The 19655-nt window shown below is 35.6% G+C and overlaps 1 protein-coding gene across 1 annotated transcript in view; it reads left to right on the top strand.

Moving 5' to 3' along the window:
* PRTG (protogenin) overlaps nucleotides 1–17292 on the top strand; it is a 122523-nt gene extending 105231 nt beyond the window's left edge. Inside the window, exons 16-20 of the mRNA XM_037502537.2 lie at nucleotides 2158–2340; nucleotides 3628–3748; nucleotides 5269–5434; nucleotides 7542–7646; nucleotides 8720–17292. Coding sequence (XP_037358434.1) covers nucleotides 2158–2340; nucleotides 3628–3748; nucleotides 5269–5434; nucleotides 7542–7646; nucleotides 8720–9124 — 980 coding nt within the window. The 3' untranslated portion in view covers nucleotides 9125–17292. The remainder of the gene's footprint in view (nucleotides 1–2157; nucleotides 2341–3627; nucleotides 3749–5268; nucleotides 5435–7541; nucleotides 7647–8719) is intronic.
* The last annotated feature ends 2363 nt before the right edge of the window (nucleotides 17293–19655 follow it).

The following is a 19655-nucleotide window of genomic DNA, read 5'->3' as shown; positions in this document are numbered from 1 at the left end:
AACTGAAATAATCACGCTAGTTAAGATTGAGATAGGGGGGCCTCCCTGGTGCCAGAGGCATTTGAGCGCCGCACTATGAAGCTGTCTGCAGCCTCTGCAGCGCCACAGCGCCGTTTAATCCCAGCCGGCCAGCGAGAATCCTGCATAGCGCTGCAGACCTCTCCTGCCTCGCCCGCTGCTCCCCTCAGCAGTGTATTTCAGTCAGTCTGCCTGTTCTGTTCCCTGCTCTGTCTCTGGTGAATCCTCTCACCCTCCCATGCATCTGGCCTGTCACCCTGGTTCTTGTATAAATAAATAAATCTTTAAAAAAAAAAAAAAGATTGAGATAGTGTGCTGAGAGACTACAGGGACTATCAGATCACTTTACTATTTGGAAATTGCTGTAAGTGTTCTCATAGGGGAAGCAGAATATTAGTTTCCCTTTTATGTCTAAATTAAGATTTTTTGTTAAAGGGAGAGCATGCTGCACCACCACATATACACATGAATCCCTCACCCACTTATACAATTTAAATTAAATGAAAAGACTTAATTTCAGGTAGTTACTGATTTTTACCAAGCACTTTTGAGAATTGAATCAGAAGGACTCTGATAAGATATAAAAGCTATTTATTTATGTGTCTACTTGTGCAGAAACTGAAACGTTCTTCCTTCTAGCTACTTGTAACGTGTTACAGTACATCTTTGTTTTTAACTCACCTGCCTAAGAACATGGAATGATTCGTCCTGATTCTAAATAGGGGTCAGTTTGTTTATTTAATAGTTATGTAGTCAAGTAGGTTACAGTCTCTCCAGGCCAAGTTGAAACCAGAGAACATGAAAACAAGCCATGTTTGGCTCCTCAGGTTGCCATTTGGTTCAGCCTTCTCACATCATGTGACCTGCAGAGATGTCCTCTGAATCATGACCACAGCCCTAAGATCATCCACATTATACTTTGTAGTGAAATTTTTTTTAGCAAGTGCACTAGAGCAGCCCGCTCTGTCCTGAGGGGATTGTTACATGGTAGTATAAGCTCTTGGAAGCTGTTGTAAGAATACCCGGAGCCAGGGGAAAGTGAGATGAAATTGCTAAAAGACAGCTAGGTTTCCCTGTGAAAATCCACCCGCAAATGCAGTGCTAGAACAACCTTGTGCTGAATTTCTGTAATACTTGCTTTCTTAAAATTAGGATTAATTCCTAGGATGGGGTCCCTTTTGTAAGAAAAATAGTTCTGTTCTTCACAGAATGAGCAGAACAACCAGTCAGGAGATGCAATGCCCAGGTAGGGATTCTTCTTTGCAGTCATACCAACAGAAAAAATATCTTTTGATATCCTTTGGCTATATATATAAATTGACTATATATAAATGATGATTATCTTTGGGGAGAAGTAGACTTTATGCAGATTGCTGGTGATAATTTTGATAATCTGAGAGGTAGGTCTTCATCTACAGATCAGCTGTGTAAGTGTTCCTACATAACTGGGGCATTTTCTTTCCTGTTTACTTCCAAGGAATCTTAGCTAATGATTAGGAGGGTGAAAATATATTCATGCTTTCAAAAATAATGATGGTGTTTCCCATGTAAGAAGTAAGAACAAGATCATCTATGACATTGATTACCATAGTGGTTTAAACATTTCTGAAAGAAAAATAGACTCACATTGTATTTTAAACATATAATTGTTGAATCTGGATTCATTTAACCATTTTCTCTTTACTTTGTTTTGAAATATTCCATAATAAAATATTTTTAATGTTGTTACTATATGCATACTCTTTGTACCTATGTAAAGAGTAATATATAAAAATATATACACAAACACACATATATTTTTATATACCCAAACAAAAATGCCTGCTATCTCTAAGAAGTACCCCTAAAACAAAATTACATAGATGGGTTCTGAAATGTATGCATAATACAACGTTAAGGGAAAACTCTAGGATATAAAAATGCATATAGTAAATATGTATTCATACATACACCTGTGCACATATATACAAATATGCCAAAATGTTAAGATTATCATTTTATATTTATTTTCCAGATTTTATATATTGAACGTGTTACTTTTATATCAGAGAAAATATTTTTATAATTAAGGACCATGATTGTGTGATTGAAAAAATAAAAGTTAAAAGTTTGCTTATTTTGTAATTAATGTATTTATAGGGGCGATAACCATGGCTCTGCTAGAAAACCTGGTGGCAGGAAATGTGTATATTGTGAAGATATCTGCATCCAATGAGGTGGGAGAAGGACCCTTTTCAAATTCTGTGGAGTTGGCAGTCCTTCCAAAAGAAAATTCTGAATCAAATCAGAGACCTAAGCGTTTAGATTCTGCTGATGCCAAAGGTCTGTATATTGCTAAAGTCACTAATTTTTCTTAAGAAAGCACACATATCCCTTTCACCTCCTAACACTTTTCTTCTTCCCCTACATGGCCATACCCCAAAACATGCATTCAGATCCTTGATTTGTTGCTGGTTTAGTTCTGATGCTGTGAAGCTGCATGGCCCTTCTCTGCACTCCTAGAAGGAGGCAAATCTACCTGAGAATTGCAGTTTTCAGACTATATCCAGTTATTTTTTTCCCCAGCTGTGCAACCACCAAAACACACTAACCACACCATCAGTGAACTGATGGGAGGAGACGTCTTGGGAGGTTTTGTGGGAGTAAACAGCAGTGGTAGTTGTGGTATTCAAGCTAAGAGGAGCATGGCTTTCATTAAGAATTTTCACCACACACACACATCCCCCCACCCCTGCCACCCACACCAGCTTTTTCAGAGAGAAAGTTGTTCCACTCCAGAAAACAGTTGGAAAAACTGTCATTCTTAGTTCACTCAGAGAAACTGTCCTTCTGTTCTGAAGGAAGCCAAGGGGCCTTCTGTGATACATAACTAGACATTTCCCCCTTTCTGGGGGAGTAGACCTGTGGTCAAGGAGCGTATGCAGACAACATTAAATAGAGGAAATTCTAACTGAACCCAGGATACGATTATGGGCTCATACCTCCTCAGTGGGTAATCATACAGAGAGAGAGAGAGAGAGAGAGAGAGAGAGTGAGTGAGTGTAGGGTAGAGGGAGTCCTGGTAACTAGCAGGGAAAATTGAGAGTAAGATTCATATTTGATTCTCAAATATTTAGCTACTCAAAATATCTAGGGACCAGCAGCATAAGTATCACCAGAGAGCTTGTTAGACATGCAGAATCACCGAACTCACTCCAGTGAATTAGATTCTGCATTTTAACATATCCCCTAGAGACTTATATATACATTAAGGTTTGAGAAGCAAATGTAGATAAGTAAATGAAAAACTAATCTCCCATACACAAATATGCTTTTAGAGTAATAAAATGAAAACTATCCTTTGGTCGCATCAAAGAACATCTATGCTTGATGCCTTTTAGCATTATAAATTATTATAAACTGATGTTCACATTTGCTATAACACATTTAGATTCTTTAATATCGAAGATAAAGCCATCTTTGAGATCACTGGAAAAAAAAGTAATGTCTTTTCTGCTTAGACATGTAAAAGGTCAAAAGTTTTCCTGTGCGAGGAATATATAGAAGAGAAAATATCTGGAATAATTTATTTTTCTTATTGATTCTGAGTAAATGTGTTTCATCTTCTAGTTTATTCAGGCTATTACCATCTTGACCAAAAATCAATGACTGGCATTGCTGTAGGCGTTGGCATAGCTTTGACATGCATCCTCATCTGTGTTCTCATCTTGATATACCGAAGCAAAGCCAGGTATGTTGCCATCACTAGATTGTTGAGATAGTTTTAAAACATTAAGTTATAGTAACCACAAGAAGCAAATTAAAATGAATTTTAGAGTAACTTTTAAATATTCTAGTGACAACCTTTAGTGTAACTGGGATTTTCCACTTTAAAATAAATATATTGTTAATTGATCTAACAGCTATAGAGATGTGCTCACTTTGGAAGGGAACTGTTTTCTTGTCATTTGGGAAAATTATTGTTCCCATTAAATATTCTTAAATGAGGCAAAGTATATACTTGAGATCTTTTTCTTAAATGACACACTTAATGTGAAATATCTACTGATTGTAAGGATTCCTGACTGCTTAGGATATTTTTATATTTAAGTATCCTGAGTCACTGAGAGCCCCCACCCTCACCACAATGGGACATATGGTTGGAATTGTCCAGCCATGAATTAAAACAAATGTATTAACTAGGTAGTGGTCTTCTATAAAGTCTGTCAGACAGTCTCACCTCTAGTTTTACTAAATTACCAACATTGTGTGAATTTGTCTGTTTCTAACCCTTTATACTTTGGCTTTTGATTTCATTTATTTTCTTCATTTTGTCAAAGCCAAATGTACATCATTTTTAGGTAATCCCCATGACTAGGCTCCTTCCAATTGCATTGGCTATTTGCTTACTCTGTGTTTGTTTCTTCTGCATAGAAACACTCATAAAACATCTTAATGAAAGAGTTATTATAGCATCTTTTTTTATATTGAACTGGCTTAGCTTTCTCATTTTCAGAATTTTTAATAAAATTTTGAATGATTTTAATGATGTACAAATCTTGCAGGTGTGGTATGTGGTACTTTAACTTATCCTTCATTAATTGTCAAGTGATTTGTTATATTAGTGTGACAATATGCAGATCTAAAGAACATGTAAATTTAAAAATTATTATAAATTATAATTATATTAAATTATAAATAATATTAAAATTTGTATTAAATTATTATAAATTATAATCAATAATAATAAATAATAGTATTTTGTAAATATTAAAATTTTTATTATGTGTATATGAAAAGTAATTTTAAAATTTTTTTTATTTTATTTTTTAATATTTTATTTTATATAATTCTTACATCATTTTTCATTTTTGCACAATGTATGCATTTTCATTTTGGTTATATTCCCCATACAATAGCACTCCCCCTTATTTTGATCCTAATCCTTCCTCTCCCTGCCCCCCCCAACCCATAGTGTGTCTCTGGTTTATAGTTGCTTGTTGATTTTGATTTTTACTTTGTATTAATTAGTCTTAAAAAGTAATTTTAAATAAGCAGATAGTGAGGCAAAAAAGAAATAAAGAAGCTTCCTCAAATCATAAAAGTTTGAATCAATGATTGGAGTTAAAATACTCATTTTCTAAAGATATTTGAGAAATGGATATTAAAGAAAACCTCATGGTTTGCAAAGTTGTGATTATATGGTAAGTTGGTACATTTGCCTGTATTTTCTCTGAAATGAGATGATTTCCTTTTCTTGCACTATTTCAGGAAATCATCTGCTTCCAAGATAGCACAAAATGGAACTCAGCAGTTATCGCATACCAGTACCTCCCTAGCTAATGGAAATGAAGTAGGAAAGAACCTGGAAGGAACTGTAGAAAATGAAGAATCCTTAATGCCAATGATAATGCCAAACAACTTCATTGATGCTAAGGTATTCTGAGCTGGGAGATTAATTGCTGTGTCATCCTTCTGTTTATCTGCCCTTTGTAATCCAGAATTTACTTATCAAAACATTATATGTCAGGGCCTCCCTGGTGGCGCAGTGGTTGAGTGCTGGGTTGTGAAGCCGCCCCCAGCCTCTGCAGCGCTGGTTCAATCCCCGGCCACTGGGTGAGGGTCCCACATGGCGCGCAGACCTCTCCTGCCGCCCGCTGATCCCCTCAGCAGTGTGCTTCGTCAGTCTGCCTGCTCTGCTCTCCCCTTTGGCTCTGGTGAATTCTCTCACCCTCCTGCGCTTCTGACTGTACCCAGTGCTTGTATAAATAAAATAAATAAATCTTTAAAAAAAAAACATTATATGTCAAATGTTACATATCCCTGCTCCATTTAATGAAGTGTTAAACAGTTTCACTGAGATACTTCCTCACATGAAATATTTGGGGAGAAGTAAGTAGGAACAGATAAAGGATAAAAGGATAAACGATTAAAGAGATATAGAAAAAAAAGATAAGGTAGCATAAATTCATGTAGATAGGATTGTAAAGAACTAAGATGTCTTAAATAAGGAATCTTTAGTCTAATTTGGACTGCTCTGTATTTACTAGATGGACAGTTTTTATTAATCCATTTTACACTCAGTTTGGTTGATTTTTGAAACTGAATTAAGCATTAGAACACTCCATGAATGACTTTTTAAAAAAATATGGAGCATCTCAATAGATATCTCAAGAGCCTTTTCTTTATGGCCTGAGAAAGTTGAATATAGTAAAGAAATGTCACTGAAGTATGTTACCTCACGTCCTTTCCACTATATGTAATAATACTACAATGATAAGCATTATGTTCACTGACCAAAAACAGAAACAATCTCCTTGTATCTGGCATAATACTATAAATATATATTTTAGGAATACATAGCAATTCAGGAGTATATAGCTATGAATTGCTTTTGCTATTCCTGTTGTCTTTTTTGCTTGCAACTTAATTTAGCTTTTTATTTTTCTGATATAAATGTAAACCATGTTACTTATTTCAAATTAATCTAGAACATTACAACCTAATAATTTTTTTTAACATATTCTTTTTTTTTTTTTTTTTAAAGATTTATTTATTTATTTATACAAGCACTGGGTACAGAAGCGCGGGAGGGTGAGAGGATTCACCAGAGCCAGAGCAGGAAGCAGAGCAGGCAGAAGGACAGAAGTACACTGCTGAGGGGAGCAGTGGGCAGCAGGAGAGGTCTGCGCGCCATGTGGGACCCTCACCCAGTGGCTGGGGAGCAGCCGGGGATCGAACCAGGGCTGCAGAGGCTGCGGCAGCTTCGCAACCCAGCACTCAATCGCTGCGCCACTGGGGAGGCCCCTAGAACCTAATAATTTTAAGCAATCATGTGAAGTACTAAAATATACCATTATTTTATTATTACTAACTTGAAATTAAACACGAGAAAGGATGGGGGTAGTGGTAAGGGGCGGAAGATCAGGAAGGAAAAATAGAATCCACTGTGAAAAGAAGCAGAGCAGAGTGGAGGTCAGAATTACAGGAAAGAAACCAATTTTTGAAGGTCAAACCTTTCAGTTCCTTGGGGTCAGCCTAAGAGTTGAGCCTCATATATTATATTTTGTTGAGCATACGTGGGCCCATTTTTTTTCTTGTCAACTGCTTTTTGAAAATTTCAAATTTGTAGAAAGGTTGAAAGAATAATGTAATGAATGCATAATAATTGTCAATGTTAGATCATATTTCTGTATTGCTCTACTTTTATTTGCTGTTACATTTGAAGATAAGTATTGGAATCATTACACTGTACCCCAAATACAAATAATATATTTATATTCGTACTATATATATATATAATATATAATATACATATATGAATATAGTTACTTATTTATCCATCCATTGCATTTATCATCCCTTAAGAATAAACATATATTTTTGATCACTACAAATATCTGGATTTTTCATGTGCTATGTGTATAAAAGAAAAATAGTGATGTCTGTTATCATTTTTTTTCTTTTAACATTTAAAAAAAGTATGTATACTACTTTGAGAAATAGAAAGCTAAAATATTTACATTTTCCCTTTTTGTTTCCAGGGAGGAACTGACCTGATAATTAATAGCTATGGTCCTATAATTAAAAACAACTCTAAGAAAAAATGGCTATTTTTCCAAGAATCTAAGAAGATAAAAGTTGAACAGGTAAACCACCTAAATGAGAAAAATATTTGGCAACCCATGGTATAGAAAATGATAAACAGAAGAAAATATGAGCTAATGCATTATTTCAATTTCTGCATTCTTTCTTCAGGAGATTTTATTAATTTGGGATGTGAGTCTATTGAAAGCCATGGTGTAAGGTGTCAGTGAAGTGACAGTAGAAATAATAATCTGAATTGTGGTATTCAGTGGAGAAAGGGATGGGGCAGGAGCATGCATCACAATCACCAAAGAAGCCTTTTGACTCTTCATCTGCTAAAGTGATTCCATGTGCTCCTACTAGTCAGTGGGAAACCACTGACCTAGACAACCCCTCGTGGTAGTGACCTTTCTTTCACCAATGTGCTTGAATAGTTTGCTATTCAAGTTAGCAGCAGTTCCTCAGAAAGTCTTCTTGATTCATTCAGTGCGTTTCTCATAACATTGACATTGAAAAAAAATGTATTCCTGGCTGGGGCCACTATGTGGAAAGTTTAGTGCTCTCCCATTTCTTGGTGGGTTTTCACCTACTCCAGTTTCCTCCAGCATCTCAAAGATGGACACATTAGGTTAATTGGTGTCTGATTGTCCACTATGACTGTGTGTGTGTGTGTGTGTGTGAGAGAGAGAGAGAGAGAGACAGAGACAGAGACAGAGAGAAGAGCACGTGCCCACCCTGCAGTGGGAAGTGGAAGGGCGTCCTGTCTGTCTCGGTGTTCCTTCTTTGTACTCTGAGCTGGCAGGATAGGCCCTGGCCACCCTTGATCCTGACCTGGAATAAGTGAGTTGGAAAATGAATGAACACAAATGGTTGTTTAATAATAGAAGGATTTTGTGTCTATATAGAAGTTTGCAGATTTTTTATAAACAGAAATGATGCTGCAAAAAACTTAATTTGTGCTTATTATCAATTAGCCTACAGCAAAACTTGATTTCCTTATATGTTGTTTCCCTTAAGGTCTCAGTTTCCAAGAACTTATCCAAGACTTACTGTATATAGAGTTTGTAAAACCAGATTTATCATCTTCCAAGAGCATTCTATCATCTCTGACAGTGTTTTATGTATTTTTGCCTAGCCTCAAAGAAGATTTACTCAAGCAGTCTGCTTTTACCAACCAGGCACTACTGTATTAATCAGTGATGAAGAGTCCCCCAGCTCCCCAGGCCAGACAGCTAGCTTCCCAAGACCCTTTGGTGTTGCAGCTGATACTGAGCATTCAGCAAATAGTGAAGGCAGCCACGAAACCGGGGATTCTGGAAGGTTCTCCCAGGAGTCTAATGATGAAATACACCTGGCCTCAGTTATAAGTACAACACCCCTGACCTCCGATTCCTTCACTGGCAGGGAGTCAGGTGGGGATCCCTCAGTGAGGAAATGTGAAGAACCTGCAGTGCCATTGGATGCTGAGCAAACTTCCTCTTCTGTTCTGCAACCACCATCTGCTGTGCTATGCTATGATAAAAATGATTTCCCAATTTAGTCAGCCATATCCAGGTATTCTCACCTGTAAGTCTGTTCGAAGGACAATGAACAGGAAGCCAAAGCCTTTGTGAAAATCTGTATGTCTTATTGGGTATTGCAGCTTTTTTTGAATGTGTTTTTTATTTTTAAACTCACGTATTTTGAATGTTTTTTGTCAGCAATGTGAAAAGACGGTCAAGGTATTTGACTGGATTATAAAATATTATCACTGGAGCAAAGGAAAGACTTTTGAAAGCCCCTTTGCTGACTATCTACCTCAGTTTGCCAGATGGCAAACTCAGAAGACAACTTTGTTACCTCACTTGTTGTGATAGTTTATCTCAGCTATGTAACCAATGATACTTCCTAGTAGCATTTTTTTTCATTGCTGTATGTGTAATGTCTGTGATCGAAGGAGTCATATAGGTAGATGAGTAAGAATGTTTCTCTGAAGCTCTGATTTTTTAAGAAACTGACATCTGCATGGTTTGGGCAGTTTAACACCTCTGGCTGTGAGGATTGCTAGACCACTGAGGAGGAGAAAAGTGGGACTGTTGATGTTAATGCATAACCAAAACAAAAAGGTGTACCTTTTAACAACAGAACTATTCAGTAGCACATAGGGAATACTATCACTTAAGAGCCCTTTATGTTTTGGACAGAAGAGTCTGAGTGCTTGATCTGCTGTGTCCCAAACATTAACCTGCTCGCACAGTGCCTTTCCTGCCTTCCCCCTTTGCGTGATGGTTGGCCAAAGACTGCACTGTCTAGTTTGCAAAGCATCCTCAACATTTCCAGTATTAGTTGCAAAACTCTGTGCAAAAAATCAGATTTTTAAAAAGAATGGTTTAGGTTATATTTTTTTTAAATCCCAGTTTGGCTTAAAGGGGTGAAGAAATTTCATGAAATATTAAGAATGAAGAAAATGCGACAGTAGACAGTAAAATGAACTTGAGGTTATCATTGTAACAGTGCCTTCCACATTATGAAATTCTTTGCCTTATACCGTTTGAATATCCATGAAGTTGTTTAGGACACAATTACAGAAAGTTGCCTTAAGAGTTTCTTGGAATTTACCAAAAACTATTTTGAAGTATAGTATCAAAATAGCATTTGGGTTTGTTTTAATGCAGGTTTTGTTTAGGGATAAGTATTCAGAGCTCTACCAACTTACTTGTATTTTTTTGAATTCTTAAGAGAATTTGGTACTCTTTATTTAACCTTCCTTCAGTGTCAATGCTGTGAATGAGGAATGCTAACTCCAGGAGTAAGTTAATCCTCTTGCTGGTTTGAAGCCAGCATGCTGTGTACTCAATCACAGAAGACAGGTTTTCCATCAGTCATGAGACAGTTACTTACTAGGTGCCCAGTAGTGGGAGAAGATGAAGAATTAAATGTATGATATCTAGAGGGGACCCCATATCTTTTTAAAAGTATTTTTTCAAATTATCTGGAAATGATTTTAAGACTCATTTTAAAAGGAATCTCAATGGGTTTCCCCTTTTTGTTTATAGAAGGTGTCATATTAAATGGTGTTCTAAGATCAAAAGAATATTGCTGCATAATAGTCCCACCTCCATTGTCTCCTAACCTGACATCTGATGATAGAACAGTTTTGATTGTTTTTTAATCTGTCGTTTTGTGCCAAACTGGCATCCAGAAGCAGACCAACATTAAGTGTCAGTAACCACTTCTGAGCAAAATTCAAAGCCCCCATCATTTAGTTATGTAAGTATGGGCTTCATGGCAAAACCAAAAAAGCAGAGCTTCAGGTGAACAATCTGAGGCAAGGAAAAATGCTGCTCCTGCCTTTATAGCTCCTGTTTTATACTACCTCCTTTTTAAAGTTATTCTAGTATTATTTTTTTTTCCTGTACTCAGGGAACATTTTGTTACTTTTGAGCTGCCTCATGGAAGCATGGGCAAATTGACAGGGTATGGCGTTTTTTGGTTTGTAAGTAGAAGTATGTGGGGCCAACTTTTATTAGTATCTAAAATTAAGAAACACAGTTCATTTTATTTTTTAAACTTTCATTAAAAGGCAAACAAATTCTGAAGCTGAAACATCATCCATCCTGGTTATGGAAGATATGTCTAGAACTGTATGAATGTGAATTGTTTTTAAAGCCTGAAAAAGATGATCTGAAGTCCTTGAAGATAGTGTTTTGTTTGGTTGGATTTTGATAAATAGGCCCAGAGTTATTGTAGATCTTTAGGCTATAACTATTTGCTAATTATTTACCTTTCACCTTTTTGTTTTGTTCTTACACAATTTTTTTCATAATTCTGTTACCAAAGAATTTTTAGTAGAAAGTGAAAACTTGACTATACTTCCAACTCAAATTGAATTAACTAGAACCATCTATAACTATGAAGCTTATACAAGTAGTTACTAACCCAAAACAGTAGGGTTTATATTGATTGTTGTAGTTAAATAGACTAGTAATTTTAACTACCTTATGTTACCAGAGCATTTAAAAAAAGTTCTTTATCAGCAGATAGTTCCAAAGAATTTCAAATGTAATTTTTTTCTTCAGCAAGTAAATCTTCAACTATACAGTGTTAAAGTATTTTTAAATTGTTGAAACTACTTGTTGTATAGAAAAAAATCTTTTCACCAAAGATAAATATTTTGGTCTCATTTAATAAGATGAACAGCAAAGACTTCTTTTTAGTTGGCCAAAGCAAGCTTCTCTGAAGTTTTAAGTATGAAAATGTAACTAAAATGTGAAGGTTCTCACTCAGTTCTCATAGTGGTGTTACTTCATGCTTTTTCACTCCAAAGGGGCTAATATGCAAACGGTAACTATTTTCCTTTCCAGAGACATACTTGCTGTAAGTACTGATACATGCATGTCATTTTTATGCCAAATACTACAAGACAGTGCTCATCAGTATTTTCATACCAAAGACCATTAAAATATATAGATTAGCCTGTAAGTAAAGATGAGCAGATTTGAAATAAATTTATTTAGAGGCTGATAGAAAATCTAGCTTTAGTAACAAAAGATATCAAAGGGCTAAGTTTACATAATTAAGAGCAATACAAGTATATTGGTATTTATCAGTGTTTTTATTCAAGTACTTTTTATCAGCAAATTTTAAAAAACCAAAGATATTTAAAGTTACCTTCGCATATAGGCAAATTTAGTTGTACATTAAACTGTTGTTTCTAGTTTTTATGTCAACCAAACATGTTTCTCCAGAGCCTAGTCTGTATACAAATAGCATACATAGGGACTTTCCATTAAATCTGCTGATTCAGCCATAGGATGTTTTTGCCAAATGAAGTGATACTTTCCTAAGCACCTTGAGTGTGAGATGTCAACAGAAATATAAGCAGACTTTTCCATTGCAAAGCATTATGGCAATCCCTGATAATTCATAGCCTGTATGTTTTCCTCCTGCTTAAAGCATTACTGGGTTAACTCAGAAGGCTTGAGGCAGTCTCTTCACACTATTGGCTTTTCCCCTTTGGGGATAAATGAAACTGTAACCGGCAAACAGATCATATCATCATTTAAGTGCACTACCTTTGATAGATGTGTTCTTTAGAGTAGTCCATAACCTAAAATATTTCCATTCCATCCATGGAATGTGGTGCATTCCAAACTTTAGTGAAATCTTTCATGGGTTATCTGTGTTGTGAAACAAAAACCTTTTATGAATTCTGGAGTTTTATATTTTCATTAGTCTGAAAATAAGGATACAACTTTATCCACTAAATGACTTTTAAAATTTAGCTTTGGCACACCAAGAAAATTAGATCATCAGTGAAATGCCTTTTATTTGCCTTTCCTTCAAACAAGAGCAGTGCCAACATTGGGAACAATGACAGTGATTCTCATTAGCCTTGGCTTTGTTAAGGACTTCTGCCAGAAACCTGCTTGTGGTTGACAACTCAGGATCATTATTCAAGTCAGTATGAAGACCTCTTTGGAAACAATTCAGAGTGTCACAGAAAGATGGAATTGAAGGTATCTTTTTTTTTTTAATGCAAGAATATCCAGATGTGCTTCCAAGTTCAGCAGTAGCTGTTGTGATTCACATGAACATTTATATTTCAATTTGAATACTGAATGTAAAAAAGCAAGTCCCAGTTATCAGGAGAGTCATGATCTTTCTAAGACCAGATCTGTACTTTGCATACTTTGTCCCTGACATTTTGCCACATAGGTCTCTAGTAAAATTGCTTTAATAGTCAAAATAATATTTGTGGACTCTGGGCAGAGACTAGATGGTTCTGGAGATCACCATATGCAACCAGTTGTCTAATTGTGAATTTTGTTGATGTTTAGAAGAACATATACATAGACTTCTGTGTTAAATTGATTTATGCTCAGGACCTTAGATCATAGGCTAATGCAGTGTATATGTTTGCAGGCTTTAATCTTACCAGGCAGTTTCCCTTTTAATTTTTTTGAGGGTGTTTAAGATTAACGTGACAGTTTTGCATTTATACTGGACAGATTCTGTATTATTTTTTTATTGCTGCCATAATAGATTGCCACAATCTCAGTGGCCAAAACAACACACCTTTATAGTCTTACAGTTCTGTGGTTCAAAAACTGGCTGCAGGTCTCACTGAATAAAATCAAGGTGTTAGCAGGGATGAGTTCCTTCTAGAAGCTCTAGGAAAGATCTTTTCATTGTCTTTTCCAGCTTGTAGAAGCATGGATCCTATTTTCCCTCCTCAGAGTCAACTCTAGCATCTCTCTTACCCTTCTTCCCTTATCCTATCTCCTTTTCTGACCTCAACAGGGATAAAAGGTTCTATAACTTTAAGGATTTGTATAAGTAGGTTGGGCCCACCTAGATAATTCAAGGATGATCCCCTCATCTCAAAATTCTTAATTATTTCTACAGAGTCCCTTTTGCCAATTATGATAACAAAAAGGGAATGGGCATGGATTTCTCTGGGGAACCGTTATTTCCTATCTCTGATGCATTATTTCTGTATTGTTCTGATCCCCATAAAATGTCTATAGCAATACTGAAGTTGGAAGTCTGTGGTTTTTCATTGGAACACCTCATGTGCCCCTAGGTATTCTTGAAACTTTTAAAGCCATAAAGATCTTGGCTTGCACCTGTCAAAGGTCTAAATTAAGCTTTGTATCTGTATCACTTGTACAAGCATTTCAGCTTTAAACCTTCTGAATATGTGCTTTGTAACTTCTCAGTTCTGTGGTTTAACAAAGTTTCCTAAATATTTGCCCCTAACTTTTGGTACTTAATTGGAAATTTTTGAAAACTATTCTAGTTGAACTTTCTGCTTTTCCCTTAGGCAGTTATGCTGGGGTTGGTTTAGGGAAAGACCTCAAAATTTAGGGACTTATACTAAATGAATAGAACTATGGTCCAGTTCATTCTTCATTTTCTATTTTAAAAGCAAATTTGTAACATGTTCCCATTCTACCTTTTAAATCTAGTTTATTCTTCAGCTTCAACAGCCTCTTGACTCTTTGGTTTTCAGTTTGGTAATCACTAGATTTTTCATCAACAGCATAGCTTCCACTTAGCCTTATTGGCATATACATTTTGGAAATTTAATCTTTCTTGTTATACTTTGATTTCAGTTGCCCCTTTTCCTGAAAAGACTTGGGAGTCCACAGTTCTAGTTTATTCTAATTCTTGGATCATTTCAAGTCAAGTTTTCAGTTTTGAAGGATAATTCCTGATTCTTAGTTTTCAGCACTTTTTCAATTAAAGAGATAAAGCTATCTCCACCATGGGTTGGACCATGAGCAAATTTAAGAGTGCTGATTATTTTTTGGCTGCTTCTGACTCCAGTCTCTAGGCAGGGATAATGCCATTTCCTGAGCCGTGTGTAACATGCCACAGTCTTCTTCCCTGCAAACTGCTTCATTCTGCAGAGCAAGTATTATCCCCATTTTAGAGATTGGGAAACTGAGATTAAAATGTCTAAATTGTCACAGGTCACAGTTGGTAAGTGATTTACCCAAGATATAAACCCAAATTAGTCAAACCCAATGATAACAGTATTTCTACTGTATTTTTTTTTTTTAGCTAAGAAATGAGAAATTTTCTGTAGCTCCTGTATCTAAGTAGAAATTTAACTGGATAAAGTCAGGTGCATACACAGTCATCCTTCTTTGCTAGATCTGAGGAGTTAGTAATTTTTAGATGAATGCAAGCTTATCAGTTATTCACACTCATTCAGGAGGGAGCAAAGTTGAGGAAACAGAACAAGTATAGGTTAAATCACTGGAGCACCTAATGCCCTTGACTATTTTGAAAATTTAGTTTGGGAGGGACATTCTTAATGTATTTCTATTTCTTCCCTCTCCATGAAATAAGGAAAATTTGTTGTGCAGAATGAAGCAATAGTACTTTGAAAACTTAAAAGAAAATTCAAGTGTAAATAATTATAATCTGAAAGTCATTTCCACGAGACTGTGAAACATCTTAACAGTTTTTTTTTTCCCTTATAGGCAGTCTTTACAATTACATTTTGATTGTGCTAAAATGAAAAATGTTTGCATTTCTTGTGCATGCACCAAAAAATCTTAGAAAGTAATCGCTGAAGATATAAGCTGTGATTTAAACACACATTTGTAATGTGGGTAAATCTATAAGGAAATGGGAATTAGCTGTACTTTTGAAAATACTAAACATGAAATCATCTTACCTCAATTTAGATCATTCATTTTTTAGTGTGACTGATAGTCATATACTATTTTGTCTTAAAAATGTAAAGAGAGGGGCCTCCCCGGTGGCGCAGCGGTTGAGCGCTGGGTTGCAAGGCTGGCCGCAGCCTCTGCGGCACCGGTTCGATCCCCGGCTGCTCCCCGGCCACCAGAGGAGGGTCCCACATGGCGCGCAGACCTCTCCTGCCGCCCGCTGCTCCCCTCAGCAGTGTACTTCGTTCCTTCTGCCTGCTCTGCTCTCTGCTCTGGCTCTGGTGAATTCTCTCACCCTCCCGTGCTTCTGACTGTACCCAGTGCTTGTATGAATAAATAAATAAACAAACAAATAAATAAATAAATAAAATCTTTAAAAAAAAAAAAAAATGTAAAGAGAAAGTCGAATATCCTCAGAGGCACATGAATGGGAGAGGACAAAAGTGTATTTTTATGATCCTTCTTTTTCAGATCTATTTTATTTAAATTATGGATCATTTTAACATTTCTTCAAACTACTTATAATGAATTTGATATAGGGAAATACCTACTGGCATCTAATTCTAGTTCACTTCAAGTCTTACCACAAGCATTTAAGGCTTGTGGTAATAATTATGACTATCATGGGTTTTTTTTTTAAGGAAATAATTTCCCTAACTTTTTCTTGAACCATTTAGTATCACTCTTAGTATAATCCATGAGATTCTGAACACCTTTGCACATTTACTCAAGTTTATATCTTATAAGTAATTCATATGAAGTTAGTCTAACTTAAAAACTTTGTCTTTAAAAAAATTGTTACACAAGCTTATTTTCCCACAGAACTGTCTTTAAAAATAATGAGAATATGATTTTTTCAGCTTAAAATATTCTTCCTGTTACCATGTTCTAGATACCTGTTTCGTTTGCAAATGAAAATAAGTGCTTATGATTATCTAGTATAGTCTCTTAAAGGTAATTCAAAGCCTGAATACATGCACATTGCCTTAGTCTATCAGTAAAGGACATATATTAAGTAAGTTTGTCTCTTTGTTGCTGTTGTTAGACAAAATTTTATGTCTGTGTGTGATTTTTCCTTTTTTTTTTTTTCAAATATGTGAATTAAATGAAAGTGTGGGAGCCAGTTATATTATTTCATGTTGTGGGTGTTCTGGATCCTTTCACTCCATATACCATTTTCTTGTAAGGGCAGCATTTGCAGACTTGCTAATGGACTCTAGAGCTGAGCTATATTAATTTTATACTTGACTCAGGGGATCAGCTCTGTGAACTCCATTACAGGAAGAAAGCAAATGTTTGCCTTGATTTTGAATGTACCTTTTTAACGTCTTCTTTAAACATATTTTGTTTAATAATGTGGGTTTGTTTTCTTTTTCTAGCATCATAGTAAATATTGCCTAGTATATTTTCCTTCCCCAGGGTAGTTTATATACTATCCTACAGGTCATGCCAAAAATGAATAAAAATTTAAATGCCAAAATGTTTATGAAACTGCTGTCTAAATACTGATTGATTGCACAGTTTAAATAAAAGTTTTCCTTAGTAAAAAGAGAAAAACACCTGTGTTATATTTTATACTTCAATTTTTCTTTTGGGGTATGGAGGAGAAAAACTTTCCATGTATAGAATAATGGCTTTTGTGCCATGGGATGGGGTGCCTATAGAGTCCCCCCAAAAATAGTAGTACTAGAACATATTTTAGGTGTCTAAGAATTGTTTTTATCTGGAATTTATTGAATAGTAGCAAGGAAATAACAATTGTCCTATTCCAGTAGGTGATTGCTCACCACAAGAAAACTAGCCCCATCCACACCCCCACCCCTACCCCCAGAAAAAAAAAAACAGTTTAAAACTGTTTTTAATATTACAGTTCAAAAATGCTTCACACAATATTGAAAATCTTTTTACTAAAAACATGTAGAAATAAAAGAAAATGTTGCCTAGACAAGCTTTTTGAAATAACTGAATTCTTATTTTTTAAAAAAGTCCAGATTTGGGAAAATGAAAGGAAAACTGAAAAATAGAACAATAACTTCATGTTGGAGTTTCATGCTGACTAGAGACCATAAAAGAAAGGATTGAAATATAAGAGAACAAGAAGTTATATAATTTTATGTGTATTAGGAGAAATAAGTAAATTTCCAGAAATTAAAAAGAAAGTCATTGAATTTTTTAAAAATGTGCTGATGGTATATTAAATACACTGGAAGACTACTCTGAAACTGGAAGACTGATGAAATTATTTCAAAGACAGCACAGAGAGATAGGCAGATTGAAAATACAAAACAGATTAACAGATGACTCAATATACATGACAGCCATTCTAAAATGAAAGACTAAAGATGATGAAGAAATAAGTGATATTCCAAGACAAAATGACGAAGTTTATGAAAACCACAAGTCTTCAAATTCAGAAAGTACAAACGTCACTAAAAATATAAATTCACACCAAGACATTTTAGTAGAACTGCAAAACATAAGGTAACAAGAAAAGAACTTAAAGGAAGCTAGAGAAAAAGATTATTTAGATTGCACTAAGATTTCTCAGTGGCAATGAAAGAAGCAAGAAGATGGTGGAACAATGTCTTCAAAATGTCACAAAGAAAAATACAACATGTTGTTCTATACCCACTTAAACTAAGTGTTAAGATTAAACAAACATAATTCTAAATAAAGACAGAGAAATTACCACTCATACACCTTTGCTAAATGGCCAATACAGAATGTACTTTAGGAAGAAAGAAATAGAATCCAGAAGGCAGATAAGAGAAGCAAGAAGAGTAGAAAACAGAAATGAAAAACACAATGAGATACCACTCAATATTCACTAGGATGGCTATAACCAAAAACATAATCAATGTTGACAAGGATGTGGAGAAATTAGAACTCATACATTCTTACTGGGAATGTAGAACAGTATAGCGAAATGATACAGTAAACCAGTGAAAATAGTTTAGCAATTCCTCAAAAGGGTAACTTAGAGTTACTGTTTGACCCAGAAATTTCATTAATAGGTATATACCCAAGACAATTGAAGATGTGTTTCACATAAAGACTTGTGCAGACATATTCATAGATTTATTCATAATAGCCAAAACTGGAACAACCTGAAATCCATCAACTGATGATGAATGGACAAATGAAATGCAGTATATCCAGCCAATGGTCTGTTATTCATTCATAAAATGGAATGAAGTGCAGTATTGATATATACTATAAAAATGGATTTTGAGGACATGCTAATTTTGCATCCACTGGACCAAATGGATGCATCACCAATGGATGCAAAATTAGTGGATGGAAGTTTAATGACAAAAGGGAAATTTACATGTCACAGTATTTTCCCAAAGAGAACTTACTAACTTTACAGTGATGATTATAGTAGGGAAATCTAGTGAGCACCATATTAACGAAGGGATCAAGCCACTATAAAACAAATTGATACCATGTGCCACCTAAGTAATGCACTAGCAGGCCACAGCCTCACATCCATTATTCCTGCCAGGAACTCAATAATGTTAATCTAATCCTGAGAAAACACCAGATAAGTCCAAACTGAGAGTCACTCTACAAAAACAACAGGACTGTACTCTTAAAAATCATCAACTTGAAAAACAAGGGGAAACTGAAGAACTGTTCCAGATTAAAGAAGATCAAAGGGACATGGCTAAATGCATCACTGGACTGAAGAAACTCTATCAAGGACATTAGAGGGGTGGGGCCTCCCTGGTGGCGCAAGGGGTTAAGATGAAACCGATGAAGCTATCAGCAGACACTGCAGCACGAGTTTGATTCCCGGCCAGGGAGCTACCCACATGGCACAGCAGACCTCTCCTGACTCGCCTGCTGCTCCCCTCAGCAGTGTATTTCAGTCTATCTGCCTGTTCTGTTCCCCACACTGTCTCTGGT

Source organism: Talpa occidentalis, unplaced genomic scaffold, assembly GCF_014898055.3.
Source record: "Talpa occidentalis isolate TD23 unplaced genomic scaffold, MPIMG_talOcc4v2.1 talOcc4.11, whole genome shotgun sequence".
NCBI lineage: Eukaryota > Metazoa > Chordata > Mammalia > Eulipotyphla > Talpidae > Talpa > Talpa occidentalis.
The sequence above is the reverse complement of the archived record's forward strand: the minus strand, read 5'-3'. Positions and strand labels throughout refer to the sequence as shown.